At 60.3% G+C, this 24,749-nt stretch overlaps 1 protein-coding gene across 13 annotated transcripts; it reads left to right on the top strand.

Annotated features, from left to right (window-relative positions):
* Nucleotides 1–24,749, top strand: SLC19A1 (solute carrier family 19 member 1). 13 transcript variants are annotated; one of them, XM_058732262.1, is made up of 7 exons: nt 1,358–1,574; nt 7,413–7,648; nt 11,698–12,469; nt 12,547–12,739; nt 15,228–15,340; nt 22,741–23,201; nt 23,992–24,749. In XM_058732262.1, the coding sequence occupies exons 2-6, from the start codon at nt 7,460–7,462 to the stop codon at nt 23,187–23,189; spliced, it is 1,716 nt and encodes a 571-aa protein (XP_058588245.1). In that variant the 5' UTR covers nt 1,358–1,574; nt 7,413–7,459; the 3' UTR covers nt 23,190–23,201; nt 23,992–24,749. The 13 variants fall into 13 exon arrangements, with proteins under 13 accessions (XP_058588242.1, XP_058588253.1, XP_058588245.1 ...); XM_058732265.1 differs by lacking the exon at nt 23,992–24,749 and adding an exon at nt 21,955–22,088 and having other exon boundaries at nt 1,364–1,574; nt 15,199–15,340; nt 22,741–22,891; XM_058732259.1 differs by lacking the exon at nt 1,358–1,574 and adding an exon at nt 1–294 and having other exon boundaries at nt 22,741–24,749.

Raw genomic sequence — 24,749 nt, 5'->3', positions numbered from 1 at the left:
GAAGTACCAGTGGGGCTCGGGCACTGGGTGCATTCGGGTAGAGGCTGCTTGCTGTGACCCCGAGAGCAGGTGTCTGTGTCTTGTTGGTGCTGCAGCCAGCCTCCAAACCAAATGTGGGTCATGGTGAATCCTACTGGCTGGTGCTGCGTGGGGGTAGGGGGAAGATAATCAAAACACCAATAGTTCTGTCCTGCCTGGCACAGTGACCGATGTCCCTGGCTTGAGCTTGTGGCTTAGCCAGAAAAGGAACGTTTAAAATGGGCCAAAAAGAAAAGCACATGAACTTCTAGCTGGGTAAGGCGGGGGGGGGGGGGGGGGGGGGGGGGGGGCAGGCCCCAGCAGGGGTCAAGGGGCCGGCACTCTTCCAAGAGGCAGTCACAGTTGGTAGGGGGGCTGGAGGGCCTCCCTCCAGGACTTGGGCTCGCTGCAGCCAGGGCCGCGGTAGGTGTGCGCAGGTCCCAGTGGACTCTGGGAGCGGCGGCCCAGTGGGGGCCCGTGAGGGGTGGTCCAATGGAGGTTCTGGGAGGAGTGGTTCAGTGGGGGCTTCATGGGGGTTTCACGGGCGGCAGGGGAACAGTTCAGAGGGAGGGGGGAAGGCCCAGTAGGGGCTCCAGCTGGGGTGCAATGAGAAGGCGGGGGCTGGGGGAGGTGTAGTCGGGTGGGGGCTGGGGGGGGCAATCCAGTAGAGGCTCAGAGTGGGTGGGGGGCCAGGACGGCTCAGAAGGGGCTGCGGCGAGGGGAGGATCTGCTAGTCTAATGGGATCTGCTTGGCGGCGGGGCGGGGTGACAGTCTAGTGAGGCTGTGGGCGGGGCAAGGGGGATGATCCAGAAGTGGCTGCGGAGCTGGTTGGGGGGACTGTTCAGTGGGGGCCTTGCGGGGGGGGGGGGGGGAGAGCGGTCCAGTGGGGGCTACGGCCCGGGTGCTGTCTGGTGAGGACTGCGGGGTGGGGGAGGTGTTGGGCAGTCCGGTGGGGGCTACATCGGGGGGCAGGTGGGCGCGCGAGGGACAGTCCAGTGGAGGCTGCGGGCGGAGTGGGGGGGGGGGGGCAGGAGGACGACCCAGCGCGGGCTGTGGCGGGGCAGGGGTGGGGCGACGGTGCAGAGGGGGCTGCATGCCGGCGGGCCCTCGAGGGGCGGTCGAGTGGAGGCTGGGGCCGGGGCGGGGGGCGGGGTGCGGACGCCCCGTGGATGGGCCAGGCTCCTCACGGAGGCTCCCAGGCCCGCGCCAAGAGGCGGCCTCGTGACCGGGGGCAGTGGCGGGGCGGGCGGACGGCGAGCCTGGGAACTAGCGCGGGGCACCGTGGCAAGCACTGCCGCGGCTGCGCGGGTCGGGGCGCGGGCGTGGCGTGGCCGGGGGCGTGGTCCCGCCGCCTTTCCCGGCAGCGCCCGCGGCCGCGGGTCATTGTGTGCGCCCGGGCGGCGCGTGCGCTCACTTCGGGTGGGTCCTCGCCCCAGCCCAGCGCTGCAGCGCGCCTTTAGGAGCGGACGCCGCCCGCCCGCCCGCCCGCCCGCCCGGGTACCTGGGGAGGCGCGCACCGGGGACCGCGGGGTGAATGAGGGCCGGGGGCTGCGGGGTGAGTGCACGGGCCGGGGGCTGCGGGGTGAGTGCACGGGCGTGGGCACGCCCGGCGCGTGCAGGGCGCGACCTGGGCGCACGGTGACCCGTTCCTCCCCGCGGTGGCCGTGGGTCCCGTGAAGGGAGGGACTCGGGCATCGCCCGCCCGCCGCATTTCCCGCCGGTGCTCACGGTGCGCGCGCGCTCCGATCCTCTGTGGCGCGGCTCGCTCACCTCCGGTCACTTCAGCACCTGTCCGGCCAGTTGGGGTCTGAGTGCCGCCCCGACCCTTCCCCGTCACTCTGGGACTCTTACCCAGGATGGACAGAACCGCGTGGACTCGGCGCTGGCGGCCGGGCACGGTGCCCCGGCAGCACCACCCGTGCGCACGTGCTCCGCCTGCGGGGCAGCGGGGGATCCCCGGTCCACCCACGCGACCGGGAGGGCGCTTGGCGCGCTTCCCAGTCCCTACCGGGCCCATTGTTCGTCTCCTGCCCCAGAGCTCAGAGGTGCTGATGGCCATCCTTTTTGGAGGAGCGGTTGCAGCAGAGAGTGCTGGAGATTGTGTGGGAACCCGAGCCTTGTGCTTGCGGTCCTTTCCTGAGTGGACCTGCCGTACATCTCTGCAGGAGGAAGCTATCCTCCAGGGTCCTGTTTACTTTCCGCGAGTGAAACGCTTGTTCTGGAGAGTCCAGGGTTGTGGCCCAGACACACGCGGCATGTTCAGGGCGCCCAGCTCCAGCCCCGCTGGTCTGAGCACAGGTTAGGATCTGAGACAGCTCAGAAGTCCAGAGCATCTAGAGGAAGCTGGTTCCCATGCTGCGCAGAGTGCGGTAGGGTACAGGTTTTGGAACAGGGTCCCCTGCTGAGACCCTCTCCATAAGGGAGACCCGAGGGCCCTCCTGCAGTCCAGACTGAATGAGCAGAACCGGGACTTTCTGGCCTGGGGGAACTGCCTTACTCTGCAGGTGTGGAAGCCCAGTGCCCAGGCCTGAAGGACCCCAGATGGTGTCTCCCCCTGCTGTCTCCCACCATACTGCATTGCTCTGTCTTTGAATCCTTTCGAGTTGGTGCTACTCATTCCTTTCTTACCGAGGGGGCTTTAGTGGATGTCAGCAACTCTGGATATTTTAGTCACTTGTGCTGGGCAGTGATGATCAGCCAGTTTTCAACTTGTGGGTTCGGTGTCTACAGTAGTGATGGCCAGAAGCTGTAATTTTACTCTTTGGAACAGGGAACTGTGTCAGCAATTTGTGGGGGTCTTTCTTTTTCACTAAGAATGTAATGAACCTCCCTCGTTAACCTGGGGGAACAGTAGCCAGTTTAAAGCACAAAACAAGGCAGGTGGATTTTGCTTTTTTTTGGTTTGTGTCTCTAGACTGACTGGGTCCTGGAGGTACAGAATCTCCCCCCCAAGACGGGTGGTCGGGGGGGGGTGTCCCTATGGGGGCTGTTAGAACCTTCTCTTGGGGGCACTTGCTGGGGTCCTCGGTCCCCTCCCACGACTCTCCTGGTTGGTCGGTGTTTCCTTCGGTTGCCCTGAAGGGGCCTGAAGTTGCATGGCATTGGGCTGGGGTCAGGGCACTTGCGGTCCAGGCCCGTCCTGCTGCCCACTTGCCCTGAGCTCAGTGCCTCATCTGCCTTCTGGGCTGTGCTGCACCTGTGCCCGTGTGGTGGCACCCCTCCTCACCTTCCTGGAGCCTGAGCCTGGGAAGGGCCTGCGTGTTTTCAAGAGAGGACTTTGAGTCCTGGCCATGGCAGCTGGCCGCTCGTCAGGGCCGGTGTCTACACCCAGCCCAGGTGAGTTGAGTGAACTCACCCAAAGCAGACAAAGTCCACCTGAACGTGGGCAGGGCCCCAGCCTCGCTGGCTGAGACCCCTGGCTTCTGAGTTGGCCTTTTTCTCTGATGCTCAGTCCCGGGCACGGGCTGCCTTTCCTCCTGGAGAGGCCGCGTGACAGGGCTTGTCAACACGCACCGGTCCTGTAGTGGTCAACACCTTTTCCCCAGTGGCCAGTGTTAAAAATGGATTTCAAATTAGACTCGGGAGGTTTGGCTCCTGTTTCTGTGTGGCAGGCCGTGCTCCAGGGAGGGGACCAAGCTCCTCCCCTTGAGCCTGTCCTGCCTGGCTCAATTCAGAGTTCCCTGGATTCTGAATTGTCCAGCCTGTACATGCCCAGCCTGTTGAGAAGTTGTTCAAAGTGTGGGAGAGGCGCATTCCAAAGTGGACCCAAGCCTGATGACCCCAGGGTGTCTCTGTGCAGATAAGCATCGCCGGCGACCGCTTCACATGGTGGGTCGTGCCGCGGCCTACTGTCCTTTGTTCTGGGAGGTCAGGTGGTGGCACTTCAGCTGTGAGGGGTGACCAGAGGGTCAGCTTTGCCACACGTGCCCCGGCTTGTAGGCTCTCTTGCCTCCTTGAGTTCAGCCCTGGGTGCCCCTGCGGTGGGACCTCTCACGTCGGGGGTCCGGGAGCGGCTAGGGACGGGGAGGTCCAGGACCGGGCCCCCCCACCCCCGCCCCGAGCTGGAGGAGGCGCGGGGCTCTTAAACAACAGTCGGAGAAATACCTGGAGCAGAAATGCAGGTGCCCAGTTTTGAAGGAACGCTCTTGAGAGTCTGGAGCCTTCCGTGCTCCTCAGCGCCTTCACTGCTGTTTCTGCCTCCTGGCACGGGGCAGGGTGAGGCTGGGCCAGCAGCGGGACAGTAAACGTACCCTCCGTCGCAGGCGGGCGTCTCCATTGCCCCTGGTGCCCGGGCTGAGGAGCCGAGTTCCCCTTTCCGGTGTGCCCGAGGTGGGTGGGAGGCCCTGCTGCACTTCTGCGGAGACCCCTGCTGGGAACCGGTCTTGAGCAAATGTTCACGGACACTTCGGGTGGACTTGCCGTGCAGGGGTGGCTCAGGCCAGCTCGTGGGCCGCAAGTGTAGAGCGAACACACAGCGTGGTCCCCAGAGGTGAGACTTGTGTGCAGGACACTGAGCCGAGGACTTGGAGTGGGCTGTGGGGGCATGGGGTGGGGGGGAACTTAGCATCATGTGGTCAGAGAACAGAGGCGGCCCCAGAGGCCAGGGCTTCTTCCGGCTGGGGGAGGCCTCTCCTTCACCCCAGCTGTTATGGACCTTGGGAGAAGGGCTGGGGCCCTTGGCCACCCAGCAGGTTGAGCCCTGCACAGGGCAGTGTCCCTAGATCTCAGGGATGGAACTGGAGAATGGGCAGGCAGGGAAGGGGCTCTCTGATGCACTGTCTCTGTAGACACTCCCCCCGTTCTCCGTGAGCTCCATCGGTGGCAGGGGCTCCCTGGCCATCACCTGGGCTGGCTCCTTTCATACCCGTCCTTCTGGGCATTGAGGTTGGCCCACCTTTGTGTTGTGACCCTGGAGGGCTCCCAGGGGCCCACCTGAGCAATGGTTGGGGTGGGGTGGCCACACTCCCTGGGAGTCCTGACGTTGAGACGTAGCCCTGCACGTCCAGCCAGGGACCGGAGGCAGAGTGTCCTGGGGCGCTGTGTTCTTTCACCTGCTCGGGCCTGCCCGCGGGACGTGTAAGGTGCAGAGTCCTGGGCCGTGACCCAGACCTTCAGACAGTTGCACGGGGAGCTCCTGGCAGTTCTCACTGTAGAGGGGGAAGAACCACTCCTGGGTTTCCGAAGCCTTTGGAGTCCAGGATATAGAACAAAGAGCACTAGTGTGTTGGGTGCTCGTGTCTGAAACTTGCACCATTGCCCCAGGACTCAGGGGGTACCAGGTAATGGTAAGTTCTCATTGCTTCTGGAGTTGATACCTGTTTGAACAGGATGGCCAAGTCCTCAAGGCCTCTGAGCCCCTGGGAGGGTGGGGACCTGCCCCTGGGGACCCTGGGTTCAGGTGGATTCTTGGCTGTTCACCCTGAGCTGGGGAGCCTGGCTAGGTGAGTGTGGGGTTGCCCTGGCGTCCAGGGAGTGTACCTGGGAGTGGGGGAGTGAACTTGAGGGGGTCCTGGGGCAGCGATGGGGTCCCTGGGGGTGCACCCGAGGTCGGGTGGTTCTCCGTGTGGCCCTGGGCCCGCCATGTGTACGAGCTCCTGGTGGGTTTGGAGGAGGGAATACCAGTCTGTCTGTTGAAGCCATTTGGCCTGTGCGCCCTGCGGCGGTTTCCCGGGGGTGGGGGGAGTTGCAGCTCTGCCACCTGGCTGACCGTGTCATTTGGCCCCTTGGGAACGTTGAGGGGCCGGCCCAGGACCTTGTAACTCCTGGGACCACCACCCTCCCCGCCTTTGAAACTCTCAAATTCTTGCAGCTGCCCCTCGCCCCTGCCATCGCACGTAGCCCCCACAGACCCTCCAGCCTGGCTTCAGAGGGGTTCACTGCTGTCCCCCTGGTTTTCCCTGTGTCACAGAAATAAGCGTGGGTGCGTGGATGGCGGGGACAGGCCTGCTCACGAGGCCACAGTTCACTTTGCTGAGGCTCTGTGCTTCCTGTGGGTGGGGTCTCTGCAGTCACCTGGCTCTTCTGCAGCTCATCCTGGGAGGAGTGTGGGAGCACTTCCTGCTTGGATGGTCTCTGGGCTGCATGTGCTGGGAGTCTGGTGGCTTTTCCTCGGGGTCCCTGGACCACCCCCCACAAGGCTGGTTTCACATCTTGGGAACTTGTTGCGCCCGCTGGGAACTGGAGGGGTTCCTGCCCGGATCCACACCCTCTACGCGCTCTCCTTGAAAGGCCAGGCCTCGCAGGAGCAGAGTTCTCCCGCCGTCTGTCAGCCCCGCCACCCTCTGCACCCAGGGCATCCCTACCTGGCCTGAGCCACGGGGCTCCTTAGCACGAGTGTCCTCCCCACCCTCCCAGGATGCCTGCCTGCCGGGCTTCCTGCTTATTTAAAAAGAAGGGTGTATCAGTGCCTTAAATGGAGAGCCAGTGTCACTTGACTTCTAGAAACATAGTAACAAAGGGAAACAGCTGCAAACCGAAACCCGAAACTGGAGTGGGTCTGACCCCCTGCTGCTCTCTGCTGGAGTAGGCTTAGCCGGTTTGGGAAGCTGCTGTTCACACCTGGGCCAAACAAACCCAAAGTGCCCCCCGGGTGCGGTGCGGCTGCCCTTGGGGGACACCTGGCAGCCCACGCTCCTCCTGCCGCCTCTCAAGGCTCCAGGGTCATTAGGCTGAAGGCCTCTGTCCCATGTGGTCCCTTCCTGTCACCTTGTCACCCTCTCCTCCAGAGGCTCCTGCTTCTCCCTTTGCCCTCCTTGCCCACAGTCAGTGTCACCCCCAGGCTCGTCTGCCACATCCTCCGGTGTTGTGCACGGAGTCCCCCCACCAGCGACGGGACAGCGCCCCCAGGCTGCAGCTTGCTGACTGTGGCCAGGTATGTGCCAGGCGGCCCGGCAAGGTCTCTTCCTGCCATCTTGGGGCAGCTGGGTCTCCGCACAGGGATGTGTCTGGGTGCCGTGACACCAGCCGCCGGAGCAGGCTGTCCCCGAGACCTCTCCCGGGGTGGGATTCGTGCCCACCCCATAGTCCATAGCCATTGCCACCGCTGTGAGCACTTGAAATGAGTCTGGTGTGCTTGAAGACTGGATTTTAAGTTGTATTTGGCTTTAGTTGATGTTTAAAGAGCCAATCCCGTGGTGGGTGAGGTATGGAATGAGGTCGTCCTGGTAGCCCCCGGAGGTGCTGACAGCCCAGTGGGTGCACCCGGCATCTGGGTTGCTACGGGCTCCAGGGGATTCTCAGGTTTGGGGCCTCTGGGCTCTTCTCCCCGTGTGGACGTTGAGTCCTAACTCCGTGAAAGAAGGGGACGCTCTTCGGTGTTGTTTCTGGGGGCAGGCAGGGTGGTGTCCACCGGCTGCCGGTTGAGCTGCCCCGATTCTTGCCTCATCTGTTTCAGGAACAGCCTCCTCTCCTGCAGGGCTGTGGGCGGCCTGGACAGCAAGCATGGTGCCCTCTGGCCAGGTGGCGGAGAAGCAGGAGCCCCCGGAGCTTGGACGGGACCCTGAGCTCAAATCCTGGAGGTGCCTGGTGTTCTACCTGTGTTTCTATGGCTTCATGGCACAGATGCGGCCCGGGGAGAGCTTCATCACCCCCTACCTCCTGGGCACCGATAAGAACTTCACGCAGGAGCAGGTGCGTGGGCGCGGCATGTGGGGGTGCCCCGGGCCCGGGGTGGCTGAGCCTGCGAGGGCAGGTGGCTGTGGGGGTCAGGGGTCCCGATCCTGGCCCCCCCGAGGGCCGCCTCCACACCAAGGGCCAGACTGTCACTGACCAGGCCAGTTCGAGAGAGAGGGATGGCAGCCGAGAGGGATGGCTGGCTGCCCCAGCCGGAGGGGGAGGACCCCGCCCCCCCCCCGCCCCCCCCCCCCCCCCCCCCGTGGGCTCACCTGCTGAGATGGCTCGCTTGCAGCCTTTGAGGACTGAGGAATTTCCCTTTGATGAGGCAGCCAGGACAGAGGGTCTCCTTGAAACTTGACTAATAAGCTTACACCCTGGGGCAGCAACAGATTACACACCTCCAGCCTTTCCTTCTCCACAAGACTAAAGAACCCAAGGGCTGTTGGTCAATGAATCTCTCGGTCAGGGCTTCTGTGCCAGCTCTGCTCACCACCTGGCTCTCCTGCCCGACCTGTTCCTGGCCCAGGCTCCCTGCTCACTCACCCCTGCCCTTCGGCCTCTGGCCACCCGTCCCCTCCAGTGTGTGCGCCAGCCCCTGTGTCCCCTGTCACTGTGTCTGAACTGTGGGTCATGCTGAGCTGCTGCCTTCCTTGCTCCCTGAGAGGTTGTCACCGTCCCCTTGCACACCTGAGACTTGTTTAAGTCAAGTGGCGTTGCCGCCCAAATGAGGCCTGACCCTCAAAGTAGCCGCCTTAGGAAAGATGGAAATACCTGCCTGACCGGCTCACAGGAGGTCTAACCCTGCATGTGACTGCACCTGATCCCAGAGCCAATCACTTCTGAGGGGGGGGGCCCTGTGCCCCCCCAACCCGCACACAGGCCCTCTGGCCCTCCTCCCGCGCTCACTGGTGGGCCAGGTGGCTGTTGCTCTCAGGAGCACTGCTGTCTGGAGGGGCGGCCGGCCCTCATCAGAATAAGCGCGTATGCAAAACTCCATTCAAATAACAAGAAAAACAAGAAAAATGTCTGCAGCAAAGTTATAAAGCTCATCTGCCTGCTCTCCAGTTGCACGTGAACTGATCGAATACAGATGATCCTTGAACTTGGGGCTTAGGGGTGCCCAACCCCCGTGCAGTTGAAAATCTGCGTATAACCTGACTTCCCAAAAACTTAGCTACTGATAGCCCACCGTTGACCAGGAGCCTTGCCGACAGCGTGAACAGTTAACACGTATTCCGTGTGTCATGTGTGTTTCATATTTTATCCTTATAGCAATGGAAGCTAGAGAAAAAAGTGTTTTTAAGAACATCGTAAGGAAGAGAAAACAATGTGGCACTTGGACTATATTTACTGAAAACAAGCTGGAGACAAGGGGAGCCACGCAGTTCAGACTGTGGTTCAAGTGTCCGCTGTGGGGGGTTCCAGACATTCAGCCAGACCACCAGCCCCGTGGATGCCATCAGACGGGCAGCCGAGGCGGGCGGGCTGTGCTCACGGCTGCTCGGCGGGGCCCGTGGGTGGCGCAGCTGTGAGCTGGCTGGCTTGTGTCCGCACAGCCGCTGCGGCTTCTCGCTGCTGGGCCGACTGGGGACGCTGGTCCCCACAGGCTCGGGCTGATGTGACATTCATGCACCCTGGGGGTGGAACCGCAGAGCGTTCACCTGGTGCTTAGGTGGCCTCCAGGCTGTCCCTACCCCAGCCCCCGGCAGGTGTGTGGGGCCTGGCCACGCACACGTGGCTTCCGTTTCCCTCGCCAGCATCTGATTGGTGCTGTTGAGTTTCTGCCCATCTGATCGCAGTGAACAGCCAGTGTGCTGCTGGATTGTGTTTCTCTGCTCTCCGTGCAGTCCGCGGGGCCTGGCTGTCACCTGGCTGTCTGTGTGCTCGCAGGCCAGCCTCCGTGTCCTCCTCCGGGGCTGTCTGCCTTCTGGTTGCCCTTTGGGGTCACATGTTTCTCCTAGTCTGGGCTGGTCTCCCCCGCTTTGTAAGCTTTAGTCTGGCCAGATTGTCCGCGGTTCATGTTGTGAGGTCACCTGACACGGCCCCCCCTCCACCGCAGACTTAGGAAGTGCCTTGGGGAGGGGACGGGTCCTGTTCTGCACCCGCAGGCCTGTCATTCCTTTGCATCCAGGCTGCCTGGCTGAGTCCTGCTGCCGCAGCCCCCACGGAAAGCCCCCACCCGGGACCACTGACCGCCATCCTCACGGGGCTGACACCACCTGGTGCCCTCCTCAGTGAAGGTCCCTGTGTCATTCCTGCCCTCGCCTCAGGCGGTTCTCCGTGTGCGTACAGGCTCTGCCTGGCATCAGCTCTGGTGTTTCCTCCCGGAGTCTGGGTAGGCTGTGGCTCTGCCCTGCCCCCTTCGTCCCACTCCTCAGAACCCGCCGGTCTCCCTCCTGGTGCCCCATCTCCCCTGCCTTCCCACGGCTGCTGTGGGGCCCGGCCGAGCCTGCCCGATCCGAGAAGCAGCAGCCTGGAAGCCACCTGGATCTAGGTCTGGGCACGGTTTCCGCGCTTTCCCCGTCAGCCTGGACCAGACACTAGCGGGATGGGAATGCGTCCAGGTGACGCTAGGCTCGGGCCGGGACGAGGCTGACCTTGTGCCAGGGCCGGGCCACGTGACAGTTGCCGTCTGCCCTGGGGACCTCGTGGGTGCCCTCTCCTCCAGGAACTTCCCCGTGTGACATGGGTCAGCTGTTTGCCAGGCCTGAGGGGAAGCAGAGTGGGGCTGCGGGGCGGGGCTGGGGGTCGTTAGGAGACATCATAAGTGAGGGCCGTTTGATGTTCTTGGAGACTGTAAACACGGTCCAGACCCCCCTGCAGCTGGGACCCTGTGGCTCTTGGTGACCAAGTGCAGGTTCTTCTTTCCCCTGGGGTCCACCTGCACCGAGTGTCCCAGAATGTCCTGGGGCTTTTGTGCACGGTGTCTCGGGGGCCACAGCCTGGGGGTCATCCTCAGCTTCCCACGGCCATGTGGGTTTAAGAGCCACCAGCCAGGGAAGTTCTGTCACGGCCCCTGTGTCTCAGAGCTGGGTCTCCCGACGGCCTTCCTTCCTCAGGCCTCCCGACAAGCCCTGAGGCTTGTCCTGTGCACGAGGGCAGAAACAGGTCTCCACAGTCGGCCCGGGACCGTCTGTGGCCAGCCGGGCCCATCATGTAGCATCCCCTGGGCGGCAGGCGCCGGGGCCGCAGAACTCCCTGACTGAACCCTCTGAAGTGCTGGGTCCACGTGGCGTCCCAGAGCCTGGTAGGTGGTGGGTACGGCCCCCCGTGCTGACCCAGGTTCGACTCCGGGGCCTCAGAGCCTGCTGGTTTTCAGGGCCGAGGGTCCCCTGGGCTGTCTCCGGGATTGCTCTGTGGTCCGAGTCAGGTTTGGTGCCCTGAGTCCGGTGCGTCCCCAGGGAGGCCGCAGCCTCTGGGGGCCCACCTGTGCCTGCCCCGGCGGATCCGAGCCACGGCCAGAGCCCCGTGGTGGGGTCCAGTGACATTGGGTGCAGGGGCTTCCCACCCAGTGTCCCTGTGCCCCGGGACCGAGTGAGGGTGGGGGCTGGTGCCCTCCCCCAGCAGACAGGCGTGAGGGGGGCCTGGCCGGGCCCTGCTGTTGCCTCTGGCCCGGTTTCCTTTTCCTTGTGGTTTCTTCCCTTCCTTCTGGTCTGTGAAACCTGTTGTGCGTACTCGTCGTCTGCGGCCTTTCCTTCTGAGACCGGAGTATAAGTTGGTCACAACTGTGACCAAGGAGAAGCCACATCGTGTTTCTGTATCACGAGGAACAAACAAAGCTGGGTTCGCGCGTGGCCGCGTCATGGCTGCTCGTTAGCGAGGCAGTCCCCGGTGTCCCGGGCCCGCCGTCCTGTGCGAGGCGGCCCCCGGCGTCCTGTGCCGGGAGCGGCGTGCCCGCGGGGCCGGCGTGCCGTGGGGTGGACGTGGTCGGCGCCGGGCCGCCGTGCGCGGTCCCGACGGCCGTGTGTTTTTGTCGGGTGTAGTAACGTCCGCCGACGGCCCGGGGGCGGGGGGCGGCCGGGGTGCTCGAGGGGCCGCGGTGTCACCGGCCTGCCGTCCCACAGCTCACCAACGAGATCACGCCGGTGCTGTCCTACTCCTACCTGGCGGTGCTGGTGCCCGTCTTCCTGCTCACCGACTACCTGCGCTACAAGCCGGTGCTGCTGCTGCAGGGCCTGAGCTACATCTCCGTGTGGCTGCTGCTGCTGCTGGGCGACTCCGTGCTGCACATGCAGTTCATGGAGCTCTTCTACAGCCTCACCATGGCCGCCCGCATCGCCTACTCCTCCTACGTCTTCTCGCTCGTGTGCCCGGCCCGCTACCAGCGCATGGCCGGCTACTCGCGCGCGGCCGTGCTGCTGGGCGTCTTCGCCAGCTCCGTGCTGGGCCAGCTGCTGGTCACCGTGGGCCGGGTGCCCTTCTCCACGGTCAACTACCTCTCCCTGGGCTTCCTCACCTTCAGCCTGGTCCTCGCCCTCTTCCTGAAGCGCCCCAAGCGCAGCCTCTTCTTCAACCGCGCCGCGCCCGAGCGCCACGGGGCATCGCCCTCTGAGCTGGACCGCGTGAACCCGGCCCCCTCCCAGCCCGCAGACGCCAAGCCGGGCCGGGCGCCGCTGGGGGCCTGGCGGGACTGGACCCTGGTGCGCATGCTCCGGGAGCTGGGGGACCACCTGCGGCTGCCGCGGCTGCGCCTCTGGTCCCTCTGGTGGGTCTTCAACTCGGCCGCCTACTACCTGGTCGTCTACTACGTGCACATCCTGTGGAACGCGGTCAACCCCACCACGGACGCCTCCTCCGTCTACAACGGGGGGGCGGACGCCGCGTCCACCCTGCTCGGTACGCCCACGGCCCCGCCGGCCTCGCCCGCCCCGCCCGCCTCCCCAGGACGGCCGTGACGCGCCCTGTCTCCCCAGGTGCCATCACCTCCTTCTCCGCGGGCTTCGTGAAGATCCGCTGGGCGCTGTGGGCGAAGCTGGTCATCGCGGGCGTGACGGCAGTGCAGGCGGCGTTGGTCTTCTTCATGTACAGCACGAGCAGCATCTGGGTGTGCTACGTGGCCTTCGTGCTCTTCCGTGGCGCCTACCAGTTCCTGGTGCCCATCGCCACGTGAGTCGACGGGAGCGGGGCGGGCCGTGTGAGGCCGTGGTCTGGGTGGCCGCTTGAGAGCCAGAGCCACAGCCTGGCCGGTGGCGGGTGGCCGGAGGGCCACACGCCTTCCTCCTGCTCGCTGGGAATGGACAGGCTGGCTGTCTGCATGTGTTAAGAGGCCTCCCTTCCAGAACGTTCTGTGGGGAGCAGAGGGGGCACGTGCAGGCAGCGTGGAGCTAGCGGGGCGGTGTGCTCTCTTACTGGGAGGAACAGTGAACCTAGCGTGTCCCCCCCCCCGCTAGGGGCCCAGCTGTCTCTTGTCCGTGGCACGGCTTGTCCCCGCTTTTGTGACCCTGAGTTCGGCACGGAGCCTGCCACGTGTGGCATCCCCTCTGCTTCTCCCGTGGCGGCTACTTGGTGTCCACAGTTACCAGCCCTTGTCATGTCCTTCCTTCCCAGCTCCCTGGCCTGTTTTTGAGGCCCCAGGCGCTGCTGTGGCCCTGACTGGCGCGAGGCCCTTCTTGTCCCTTTCCGCGGCAGGGCACGGTGACACACGGCCAAGGAGTAACCAGGTGCTGCCCTCAGCCCACTTGTGCCTTCCAGAACTTTCTCCAGCCCACGTCTTGCTTGCTCCTAAGATCCTCTGTGTATTCCTTTGAACTGACCCTTTCATGAAGCTGTATGCTGTTGCCACACATGTTCACACCACATGTGCCCACGCCCCACTCGTGTAGGGGCCTCCCTCCCTCCCTCCCTCTCTCCCTCCCTGCCTCCCTCCCTGCCTCCCTCCCTGAGCTTCCTGCGCCCAGCGGGTCGGCTTGGGTCTGTTACCAGCTCCCCTGCCCGGCCCTGGTTCCCCTCTGGGCCTCACCCCTCCTGGTCACCCCTGATCAGATCATCTGTCCGCACTTGATCTTGAGCTCACGTGGCATCCTCAGGCTCCCAGCTCCTTGGTGTCGCCTCACGGAAGTGCCAGTCCCCAGCTTTGCTCTCCACGCTCAGTCCGCACCCGCCCAGGGGTCCCTCCTCTTCTGTTGGGGAGGGCCGAGCTCTGCCAGACGCCCCGGGGACGGTTTCCTCGGAAGACGCCCAGCCTACTCCCCGTGGCCGGGACCACCTCCCCTGACGACCCCCTGTGTGGCCTGCTGGTCCTCCCTGCCTCCTGTCCCTCCTTGCCCTCTCTCAGCCTGCAGATGTCCCCAGGGCATCTCGTTGGCCAGGAGCACCACGGTCAGCACCTGAAAGGGCTCCGGGTCATCTGCTGTGACTGCTGCGCACTCGATACATGTCCTCCTCGGACGTTTGTGCTGACTGTAGGAACGCAGAAAGGGTGGGATACGACGTGGGCTGGCATGGAGAACGGCCCTTCTGGCTCCACCGCCAGGCCTGCCTGCTGCGGCCGTTGGGGTGTCTGGGCTGACCTGGGACCACGCTCGTCCCGCTGCAGCCCTGCCCCGCACACTTAGCTGTGTGCTTCGGTGTCACAGGTGCAGACGCAGTCGGTCCTCTCGGTGATGCTGTACGGCTGGTCCCCGGGCGACTGGGATGCCACGTGCGATGTTTCCCTGCGACTTTGAGCCCTGAGGTCGATAGCCCCTCATCTGCGTTTATTCCTCCAGATTCTGATGGCTGCAGATGGGTCCCAGGAGGGACTGGCCAGGCCGGGGCACGTGCCCCGGAAGACGGTAGATCCTGGGCGAGCGCACGGTGGCCCTGCGGGCCCCTTGCCTTTCGTAGGGACAGTTTGCATCTGGCCTCTCCTGCTGGGTTCTGTACTGTCCCTCGGGCAACCGGATGTGGTGGGAGCTTCTCGCCGTGTGCCCCTTGTCACGTCTCAATCGCTCCCACCGGGGCTGTGGAACACAGGAGACACGCGGGGCAGGTGGCCAGGGACCCGGCCCAGCTTGGGTTTCCTCACTCTGCGTCAGTCGCGCTGCTGCTCATGCGGGCGGGGGCCCTTCCTTGTTCCCCACCCAGCACAGCGGCCCTTCCGTTTCTGTCATCCTCCTGAAAGGCTTCTTGCGTGTTTTCCTTCATTCTTCAGAACTTCGGAGTGTTTTTTGATCCGGTTGTTTTTAGAGGCACCTCGGGGATTTTCGCGGAAGCACCTTCAAATGTTCACTTTTCTGCAGAGGACCGGGAGCCGTGTGCACGTTCATTCCTCTTGCTTTTTCTTGTTTGTTTTACTGTTCTGTCCCTAATTTCTCGAGTCGTGAAAGAACAGTGATTCCAGCACCCTCGTGATTTCTGCCTGTTCTCACGAGGCTCTCGGGGCTCTGTTTACTCTGTCCCAGAATTACCAGGAGATGTTCTGGACGTCTTCCCGGGGTGTGTGTTGTCCTCGGTGTTGCACGCACACAGCTTGCGCAGGGCTCGGAGCGCCGCCTGGGTCCCGGGCCGGTCGTGCCGGTTCCCTTTGTGCGGTGGGCGCGTCCCGTGCCGCGGCTGCGTCTGAGCTCGGCTGCTTTCCCATTCAGCTTTCAGATCGCGTCCTCTCTTTCTAAAGAGCTCTGTGCCCTGGTGTTCGGAGTCAACACATTCTTCGCCACTGCCCTCAAGACCATCGTCGTCCTCATCGTTGCCGACAAGCGGTGTCTGGGCCTCCCGGTGCGCTCGCAGGTGAGTCCCTTTCAGCCTCGCGTCCCGGGGACAGAAGCCTCTGGAGGGGTGTTCGGCCAGCGGCATCTCCCCCTCCAAAGGGTCTGGGTCCGCGGGTCCGCTGCAGGGGCGGCGTGGGCAGGGTGGGCTGGGGCAGAGCAGGAGCAGGGAGGGAAAGGTCAGCTGTGGTTGGGCTGCCCCGTCCCGGGGGCCCAGGCTGGGGCCGGGCAGGCCCCCTGGTCTGGGCTGCGCACAGCCGGCCCTGCTTAGGCTGCTGGGGCCCCCGAGGCCGCCCAGATGCAGGCCCCCCTGAGCAGCCCCCGGCGTCCCCCACACCGGCTGATGTCCCAGGAAGGACAGAGGTATGGCTGTGAGCCCCTCCCTGTGTGGTTACAGCTCACCGCCCGTTTGAGGTCTCTGCCTTTGATGTCAAAACCTATCCGGCCTGGGCCCTGACCCTCACTTGAGCTGTTTTTTGTCCGCAAGACAGGAGAGTGGACCTGGGGTTGACCTGGGTGCGCGCGGGCCCCTGTCTGGTCCCTCCCTCCATCCAACTCTGGGCGGGTCCTCGGTGCTTCTGAGAAGGGCTTGAGAGTTCTGTCCCCCGTGAGGTTGGGGGACACTGCCCCGTGTGACTCTGGCTGGTCTCGGGCAAGCTGGAATTAGCCAGAGGGCAGGTCCGCAGGAGGGAGGCAGCCAGGCTCCTGGGGACCACCCCGCCCCACCCGTGCCCGGACACATACCCTGAGCCTGGGGGCATGCAGCCTCCCGTCTGCCTGGAGCCTGGACCTCAGTGGGCTTGGGCTCCCCGGAGAAGTCCCAGCCTCTGAGCTGAGTTGGCACTACTTTGGTGACCCCAGCGTTGACTGGAAAGAGGCGCTGGGCGGGGACAGACCCTCTTGTTTGGAAACCGGCCTGCGGGGTTTGAAAACCTGGTTAGGAGAAGAACATGTGAAGCGCTTGCTCCTGTCTGCCGAGCGCCCCCCTGTGGATGTGCTCTGTGTGGTGGACTGTGCTGGGAGCGGCCGGCATCCAAAGTGTGCGTTAGTCGTGTTACTGGTGGAGTTGCCGGGCCACGGGAGGTTGTTAGTAAGTTGGGGGGCGTCCGGAGTTCTGTGCAGCCCCGCACCCGTATGCCTTGTGGGGTCGGCGGTATGAGGTCCGCGCGTTCTGTGCGGCTCTGGCCCACCTGTCCATCCTGACGGGGTTTTTGCAGAGCAAAACTTCCAGATTTGATCAGCTCTGGTTTACCTGTTTCTCCCTTTATGGGTCTGGGCTTGGCATCACGTGGAAGAACTTTTTGCGTGACCCGGGCTCTCGAGAGTCTTCCCCAATCTCTTTCTTAAAGTTTCATGGGTTTACCTTTAAGTCTGACCCACGCGGACGTAAGTTTTGTGTGAGGTCAAAGGCCGCCTCTGTCCGGACGGCCCGTTGCCCGGCCCCGCTTGTCGAAGAGACCGTCTCTTCTCTGTCCAACTGCTGCCTCACTGTTGTCAGAATCGCGTTGCGTGTGTTTGTGCGGGTCTGTTTCTGGGCTCTCGGGCCACCCACGGAGCTGGACACCTGCCCGTCCGCCACCGCGTCCTGCTCGCCAGCTCCACAGTGAGCTCTGAAAGTGGGCAGACTGATTGCCCCAGCTTTGAAGCGTGTTTTCAGGATTGTTTCCACCTTCTAGTTTCCTCGCCTTTCTCTGTAAGTTTTATTTATTTTTTAAAACTTCTTTAAAGTTTATTTTGAGAGAGAGAGAGCAAGCATTGGAGGGGCAGAGAGAGGGAGAGAGAATCCCAAGCAGGCTCCACACTGTCATCACGGACCCCGACATGGGGCTTGAAGCCACAAACTGTGAGATGATCCGAGCCGAAACCGAGAGTCGGACGCTTAACCGACCGAGCCACCCAGGCTCCCCAGCCTTTCTGTGTAAATTTTAGAGTCAACTTGTCTACCTACAAAAATTCTTGCTGGAATTTTGCTGCGACTCACAGTAAGCCCGTGTCCGTTCTGGGAGAATTGGCATCTTTGCTCTGTTTCCAGTCTGTGAACGTGGTGTGTGTCTGCATTTGTGTGGAGAGTGCTTGATTTCCTCCCACATCTTGCGGTTTCTGGCAAACGAGTATTATACGTGCTTTCTTAGGTTTATGCCTAAGTATTTCATTGTGTTTTGAGCAATTGTGAGTGGTAGTGTATTTTAATATTCGTGTCCACACTCGTCTGCCGGGGCTGCCATATGGAAGCACCAGACTCTGGGCAACTCACAATCCTGGAAGCTCAGAGTCTAAGGTCAGGGTGTGTGTGCACAGAGCTGGGTGCTCCCAAGGGCTTGCTGGCACGTAGACGTCGTCTTCTGTGTCCTCGTGTGAACTTTTCTCCGTGTGTGTGCACGTCTGGTGTCCCTCTCTGCTTCCAGGAACAGGGGTCACATTGGATCAGGGCCCACTGTTATGACCCCTCTGACCTTAATTGCCTCTTTGAAGGCCCTGTCTCCAAACACAGTCCCATTGGAGGTGGGGGCCTGCACACATGGCTTCGGTCCAGCAGCACTGTGTGCTCGTTGAGAACACGTAGGGATATACCCGATACTCGGGTGTTGGTGTTTTATAGCCTTGCTGTGGCCGTTCGTTAGTTCCAGGAGGTGGTTTGTTTTTCACATGCTTTTTCTTTCCTTTTCTTGCCTTACTGCGACTGGCTCAGACTTCCTCCTTATTGTTCCCTTCTTTTTACTTGCTTTAGATTCCTATTCATCTTTTTCTAGGTTCTTGAAATGGGAATTTAGATCAATGACCCGAGGCTTCTTTTTTATTTTATTTCTATTTTAGAGAGCACGCGAGCCGGGGCGAGGGGCAGAGGGAGAGAGGGGATCTTAAATGGGCTCCGCACGAAGCGTGCCCAACACGGGGCTCGGTCCCAAGACCCTGGGATCATGACCTGAGCCTAAATAAAGAGTCAGACGCTCAACCTTCTGGGCCACCCGGGTGCCCCTTGAGGCTTCTTCTCTAACATTTGCATTTAGTGCTGTGCGTGCAGTCCCCTCTCCTGCCGCTTCAGCCGCGTCCCACCGATCGGGAAGCTGCATTTTCATTTTTGTTCATCTCAGTGTATCTTTTTACCTCTCTTTGACCTATAATTATTGCGGATGGTCTTGTTTGGTTTCCAAGTGTTCCGAGAGTTTCCTGTTATCTTTGTTGTTGATTTCCATTTTGATTCTATTTTGTGATCAGTGAATACAGTCTCTCTGATTTCAGTCCCTTTAAATTTGTTGAGGTTTGTTTTCTGGCCCAGGATGTGGTTTATCTTATTATATGTTATGTGGACCCTTGAGAAGAATGTGAATTCTCCTTTTGTTGGGTGGAGTGTTTCATAAATTCCAGTTAGATCTGATTGATGGTCGTATTGATTTAATGTGTCTCCCTGTGGATTTTGTCTCATCCCGTGGTTGAGAGAGGAGTGTTGACATCCCCATCCTTAATTGTGGCTTTGATCGTTTCTGCTTTCAGTTCCATCGTGTTTGTCTTTCACGTGTTTCTAGGTCTTTTGTTCGTTGCACACACCTTGGGGATTGTGGGGATTGCAGTGTGTTTTGATGGATTGAGCTTTTGATCATCGTGAAATGTCCTTCTCTGCCTCTGGTCATTTTCTTTTCTCTGACGTCTACTTCACCTAATATCAACATAGGCACTCCTGTTTTCTTAAAAAAATTTTTTTTAAATGTTTATTTTCGAGAGAGAGAGAGAGAGAGAGAGCGCACAAGCGAGCAGGGAGGGGCAGAGAGAGATGGAGACACAGAATCCGAAGCAGGTTCCGGTCTCCCAGCTGTCAGCAGAGAGCCCAACGCGGGGCTCGAACTCACGAACCATGAGATCATGAGCTGAGCTGAACCCATACGCTTAACTGACTGAGCCACCAGGTGCCCCTCTGTTTTCCTTTAATTAACATTTGTGTGATACACATTTTTACATCCTTTTACTTTTTACCTGGCTGTATTATATTTGAAATGAGTTCCTTGTACACTACATATGATTGAGTCATGTTTTATAATCTATTCTGCAAACGTCTGTCTTAAGTGGTGAATATAGACCATTTATGTTTAGTGAAATTATTGACGTGTTAGAGTTTACATCTGCCATATCATTTTCTGTTTTCCTTTTCTTCTCCTTTGTATTTTCTGTGCCTTCCTACGGATTGCACATTCTTTAGAGTTTCATTTTATTTGTTGTGTTTTTGAGTGTATCTCTTGCTATAGCTTTTTTGGTGGTGACTGTGTTAAATAACCTATTTGAGCGAAGTATAGAAATCTTATCTCCTACCATGTCATTCTACCTTCCACTGTTTTTATGTATTTATTCATTAAAAAAAATTTTTTTTGAATGTGTATTTTTGACAGAGAGAGAGAGAGAGAGTGAGAGGGAGAGAGCGAGCATGAGCCAGGGAGGGGCAGAGAGAGAGGGAGACACAGACTCCGAAGCAGGCTCCAGGCTCCGAGCCGTCAGCACAGAACCCGACGCGGGGCTCGAACTCACGGACCGCGAGATCGTGACCCGAGCCGAAGTCGGCCGCTCCACCGACGGAGCCGCCCAGCGCCCCTACCTTCCACTGTTAATAGTATAGTTGTCTCAAGTATTTTCTCTACGTATCATTACAGCCATATAAGTTAGGGTTCCAAATTTTGCTTTAACTATCAAACATTTAGAAATTTCTAGAAGAGAAAGAAAGCCTTCTGTTTACCCATGATTTGGCTCACTGTGTTCTTTTGTTTTCCCCGCTGATCCAGGGTTTCTTCTTAATGATTTCCCTTCTGTTCAGAGAATTCTCCTTTAAGCCCTTCTTTTAGGGTAGGTCAGCTGGTGACAACTTCTTCTGTTAGTTTTTCCTTTTTCTGAGAATCTCTTGATTTCCTTTTCGTTCCCAAAGGAGATGATACTGGATATAGGCTTCTAGGCTGATAGTTTTTTCTTTTAACTTTGAAGAAAAATGTGTCACATCCTTGTGGTCTTAACTGGCTTCTGATGAAAAAGCCACTGCTTTTCCCTTAAGGTGTCACTTTTTTCTGGCTACTTGCAAGGCTTTTCTTTTCCCTTTGCCTTTAGCTTTTTCAGAAGTTTAAATATGGTGTGTGTTGGTCTGATTTTCTTTGGGTTTGTCCTGTGTGTGTGGTTCCCTGAGCATCTTGAATCTGTAGGTTTATTTCTCACCAAATTTGGAGCCACTATTTCCTCAAGTAGTTTTCCAGCCCTATCCTCTTTCTTTTTGTGGGATTCGCATGACACAACATCACATCTTTTGTCATATAAGGGAATGAAGCTCTGCTTAGGATTTCTTTCTTTTTTTTTTTTTAGTCTTGTTTTCTCTCTGTTTACATCTGATGATTTCCATCACCCCATCTTCCAGTTCGTTGATTGTTTTCTCTGTCCTGTCTGTTCTGTTCTGTTGTTGAAACCATTGAGTTTTTGGTTTGGTTATTGTGTTTCCAATTCTAGCTGTTCTTTGTCTCTTTCTTTTCTTAGAGTTTTTGACCTATTCCAAGAGTGTTAATGCACGGTGAAACAGCTTCATCATGCTGTGGTAAAGTCTCTCTCAGATAATTTTAACATCTCTGTCGTCCCTGTGACGGCATCTGTAGATTGTATTCATTCAGTTAGAGGTCTTTGTGGTTCTAAGTGATTTTTTTATTAAAACCTGGACATTTCGGAGATTATGTTAAGAGATCTGCATCTTACTGAAACCCTCCACTTTAACTGCTTTTTCCTGACACTGCTCTAGCAGAGGAAGTTGGGGACATGTACCTTGTTACACCCAGGCGGGTGGAAGTTCAGGCTCTGTGCTCAGACCTCCTGACCAAGAGGGAGCTGGGGGGGCTCCTCGCTCCTCCTGCCTGGCTGGCAAGGACGGGGGTTCCAGTTCTCCCCACCTGGCTTCCAGCCTCCAGTGGTTACAAGGTGGGGGGGTGCCTTGTGACCGCTCCCATATGGCCTCCGGTGACACCACCGGGGATGGGGTGTTCTCCCTGCTGCTGGGCAATGGTACAAGTCCTCAACCCACAGGGCTGGGGGTTTGGGGGTTGTTACCGCCTGGGGAGAGTGGAAGTCCAGGCTTTCTGTGTGGTTTCTGCCAGGGTGAACTTTCCAGCTCCCCACTGGGCCTTCACCACCATCTGACGGGGGCCCCATTGTAGTCTGGGTAATGAGGGTGGGGTTCAGCCATTGTAGGGCTGTTCCCTCTGTCTGTTTCCTGTCCTGATGGGCTGTCCCTCTCCAGTCCCAGTCCTTTTGCTGGAAAGAACAGCTTTTATTGTTTTTTTTGTTTTTTTTCCCCCTTCATTAGCTGGCATTTCTGGGTTGCTGGTTTCTTTTTTTTTTTTTTAATTTTTTTTAATGTTTATTTATTTCTGAGAGAGACAGAGAGAGAATGTGAGTGGGTTGGGGCAGAGAGAGAGGGAGGCACAGAATCCGAAGCAGGCTCCAGGCTCCGAGCCGTCAGCACAGAGCCCGACGCGGGGCTCGAACTCACGAGCTGTGAGATCATGACCTGAGCTGAAGTCGGACGCTCAACCGACTGAGCCACCCAGGCGGCCCTGGTTTCGTTTCTGAAATCACATCACAAAATTAGAAAAGCCCAGGGGACACATTGGTGCTTGTCCTCAGCCTCCAGGGCTCCCAGCTGGTGAACTGCCTTCGTCTGTGTGCTCTGTGTGTAACGTCCAGAGCGTCAGCCGTACCCGGGGGAGGAGTGGGGAAAACACATCCGCTCCATCTGCCTGGAAGCAGCGTCCGTCATGGTTCATTTCCCGGTTTTGCTTGTGAAGATGAGCTTTTCCCAGAAAGGCATGGAGAGGGGCCTGCGGGGAGCGGAGCGCCAAGGTCTCGGGCAGGACCCACGCCTGGTCTGGCCCGCAGATGCCCGGAACCGCCTGGACTGCCTGTCCCGGCGGTCACGAGACTCAGGAGGGACATTCCCACGTTCTGGGCGCCCCGCGCAGGTGCACCGATCCCCGGGGCAGAGACTGGCTTGGGGCTTGCGTCTGGGCTCCGCCGTGTGGGAAGTTCCCGCACATGCTTGTCCTTGTGCCCTCTGCAGCCGTGGGAACTTGGCCCACAGAATGAAGCTCATGTTTGTTCTCATAAATCGAGCGGAGCTTCTTGGGGTAGATCACAAGGGCCACGCGATGCAGGGAAACTGCCAGGGCTTGTGGGAAAGCGGTGGGGGGCCCCCCAGGGCTTGCCCTGGAGCAGGGCAGAGGGCGGGCCCTGCCCGCTGTGGAGACCTGCTCCTGGCCTGTCCCCCGACCCTCGGGCACCCAGCCCCACTCCTGCAGTGTTCCTGTGGCCTCCGCGGGAGGAGGGAGAGCCGGGGAGGAATCCACAGGCTCCTTCCCGCCCCTGCCCCTCGCCTGCCTGGGCTGACCTCACCCCTACCCCTCTCTGTTCTAGTTCCTCGTCTACTTCATGTACTTCCTAGTGCTGTTCGTTGTCTACCTCTCGGTGGCCATGCTGGTGATCCTGCGGCACCTCCGGGAAGGCCGCCACCCGCCCCCGGCCCTGCCCCCGCCCCAGGAGGAGAAGGCCGAGCAGGTGCTAAGCCTGCAGGACAGAGGCCTCAGTGGCCCGAAGCCGGAAGCCCCCCCGCCGGCCCTGGAGGACAGCGTGTGGACGGCAGGGTTGGCCTCTCGGGAACAGAACCAGCAGCCCGAGGCCAAAGCCTGACCCAGCCCGGCCTAGCGGGAGGCCAGGCTCCTCTGGCACCGGAGGCAGCCCGTGCAGCGTGCTCCACGTCCTGGGGCCTCGATGTCTCAGAAGGGATGACTCTTCGCAGCTTGCCCAGGACCCGGGTTCCGGCACGGTCCACATTCCAGTGTTCGCATTGTGGAGCCAGGGACTGACGGGGACCCTAGGTGGGATATCCCTGTGACCCACACCCCGAGGGCTTGTCTGGCGGTGGCCCTGAGTACTGGTTCTCGTCCCCATCCCGCTGCCTGCTGGGGCACTGCGGGCTGGCTTGCTGTCCCCGTGGCGGGGAGGGGGGTCTCATGTGCCCACCAGGCCACTCTGCCTTCACGCCGCCCCCCACAAGAGGCAGGTCCTGCTTGTTCCTGGGGACCAGTGAGGGGGCCAAGATGCCAGCCTCAGGGACTCGGTCCCCCACAGGGTATCCTGTGCCCTGCAGGGCCAGGCCGGGATCCCTGATTCCCGTAGCCTGTGGCTAAACCTGGTAAGGCCAGTTGTCCAGGTACTTGCTTTAGACTATGTCCCTTTCCTAAAAAAAGTTGACCTAAATGAGAAGCCTCAGTGGGCTTCTCTTTCTGGGTGAGACGCCAGGCATTGGCCGCTGGCAGACATTTGCCCGTCAGGTGGAAGCTGGGACGCGGGGGCCCTGGAGCCCCGCTTCTCCCCCAGCGGGCTAACCCTGACCTACCTCACTGGTGACTGCAGACCGCTTGGGGTCACTCACCCACGTGCCGGCCCACACGGGACCCACCCTGAGCACACCGCCTCAGATGCAAGACCGTCGGCTCTCCCCAAAATCAAACCCCAAGCTCCACACGTGGAGGGGCTCCTGGTCTTGTACTAACCTGGCGTGGGTGGGGGCGGCTGGTCAGGAGGCCAAGAAGAGGGCCCCGGCCCCAGGCAGGAACCCAAACCAGGCCCCCACGGCCTCGAGCTGAGCACAGCCCCCTCCTACAGCCCTGTCTTGAGAAGCGCCCATGCCCCGCGGGAAGGGAAGGCCAGCTGCTCGGAGCCAGCTTGGTGCAGAGAGGTTGGAGCAGCCCTCCTGGAGAGGAGCTGCCTGCACCCAGGGATCCCTGAGGTCCGCTTGTTGGGACAGGGTGTCTCAGGAGGCTGCCCTGAGGCTGCAGGAGGAGGCTGGGGGGCGGGGCATCCACAGGGGGCCTCCCCGCTGACTCCCCACCCCCACCCACCCCATGCCCCAGGGACCCCGTGGGGAGGGGCAGTGCTCTTCCCCTTCCATGCTCAGGGATCCTGCAGGACTTGCCAGGTGGAGGGTGGTGCCTCTCACCTCTGGTCACTGACCTCGTGATGGAGGCCTTTGCGCTTGCCCCCACCCTGACCTGCGAATGCTCCCATCGGTGGGTGGCCCAGCCACCTGGCCCCAAGGTGGGTTCTGCATGCTGCAGCAGCTCTGGGGAGAACATGGGTGCTGGGTCTACACCCCGGCTTGCCTGTGCGGACTGCCAGCTGTCCTCAGGGATGCTCCGGAGACCAGGTTTAGGGCACCAGCATCCCCGTGCACATGTGTGCGTCTGACATCCGTGTACATCTAGCCATGCCCACCTGTGCGCCTTCAGCAGGACCCACCAGCGGGACAAAGACTCCCACGGTCTGTCTCACGATAACGAAGGCTGCTTCCAAACCGAGTGTCCGTGCAAAAGGCCGTTTTTATTTGGAGCCTGTTGGGAAACCACATTACACAGTTAGCAGGA

Source organism: Neofelis nebulosa, chromosome 5, assembly GCF_028018385.1.
Source record: "Neofelis nebulosa isolate mNeoNeb1 chromosome 5, mNeoNeb1.pri, whole genome shotgun sequence".
Taxonomy (NCBI): domain Eukaryota; kingdom Metazoa; phylum Chordata; class Mammalia; order Carnivora; family Felidae; genus Neofelis; species Neofelis nebulosa.
This window is presented reverse-complemented; position numbering and strand designations above follow the sequence as displayed.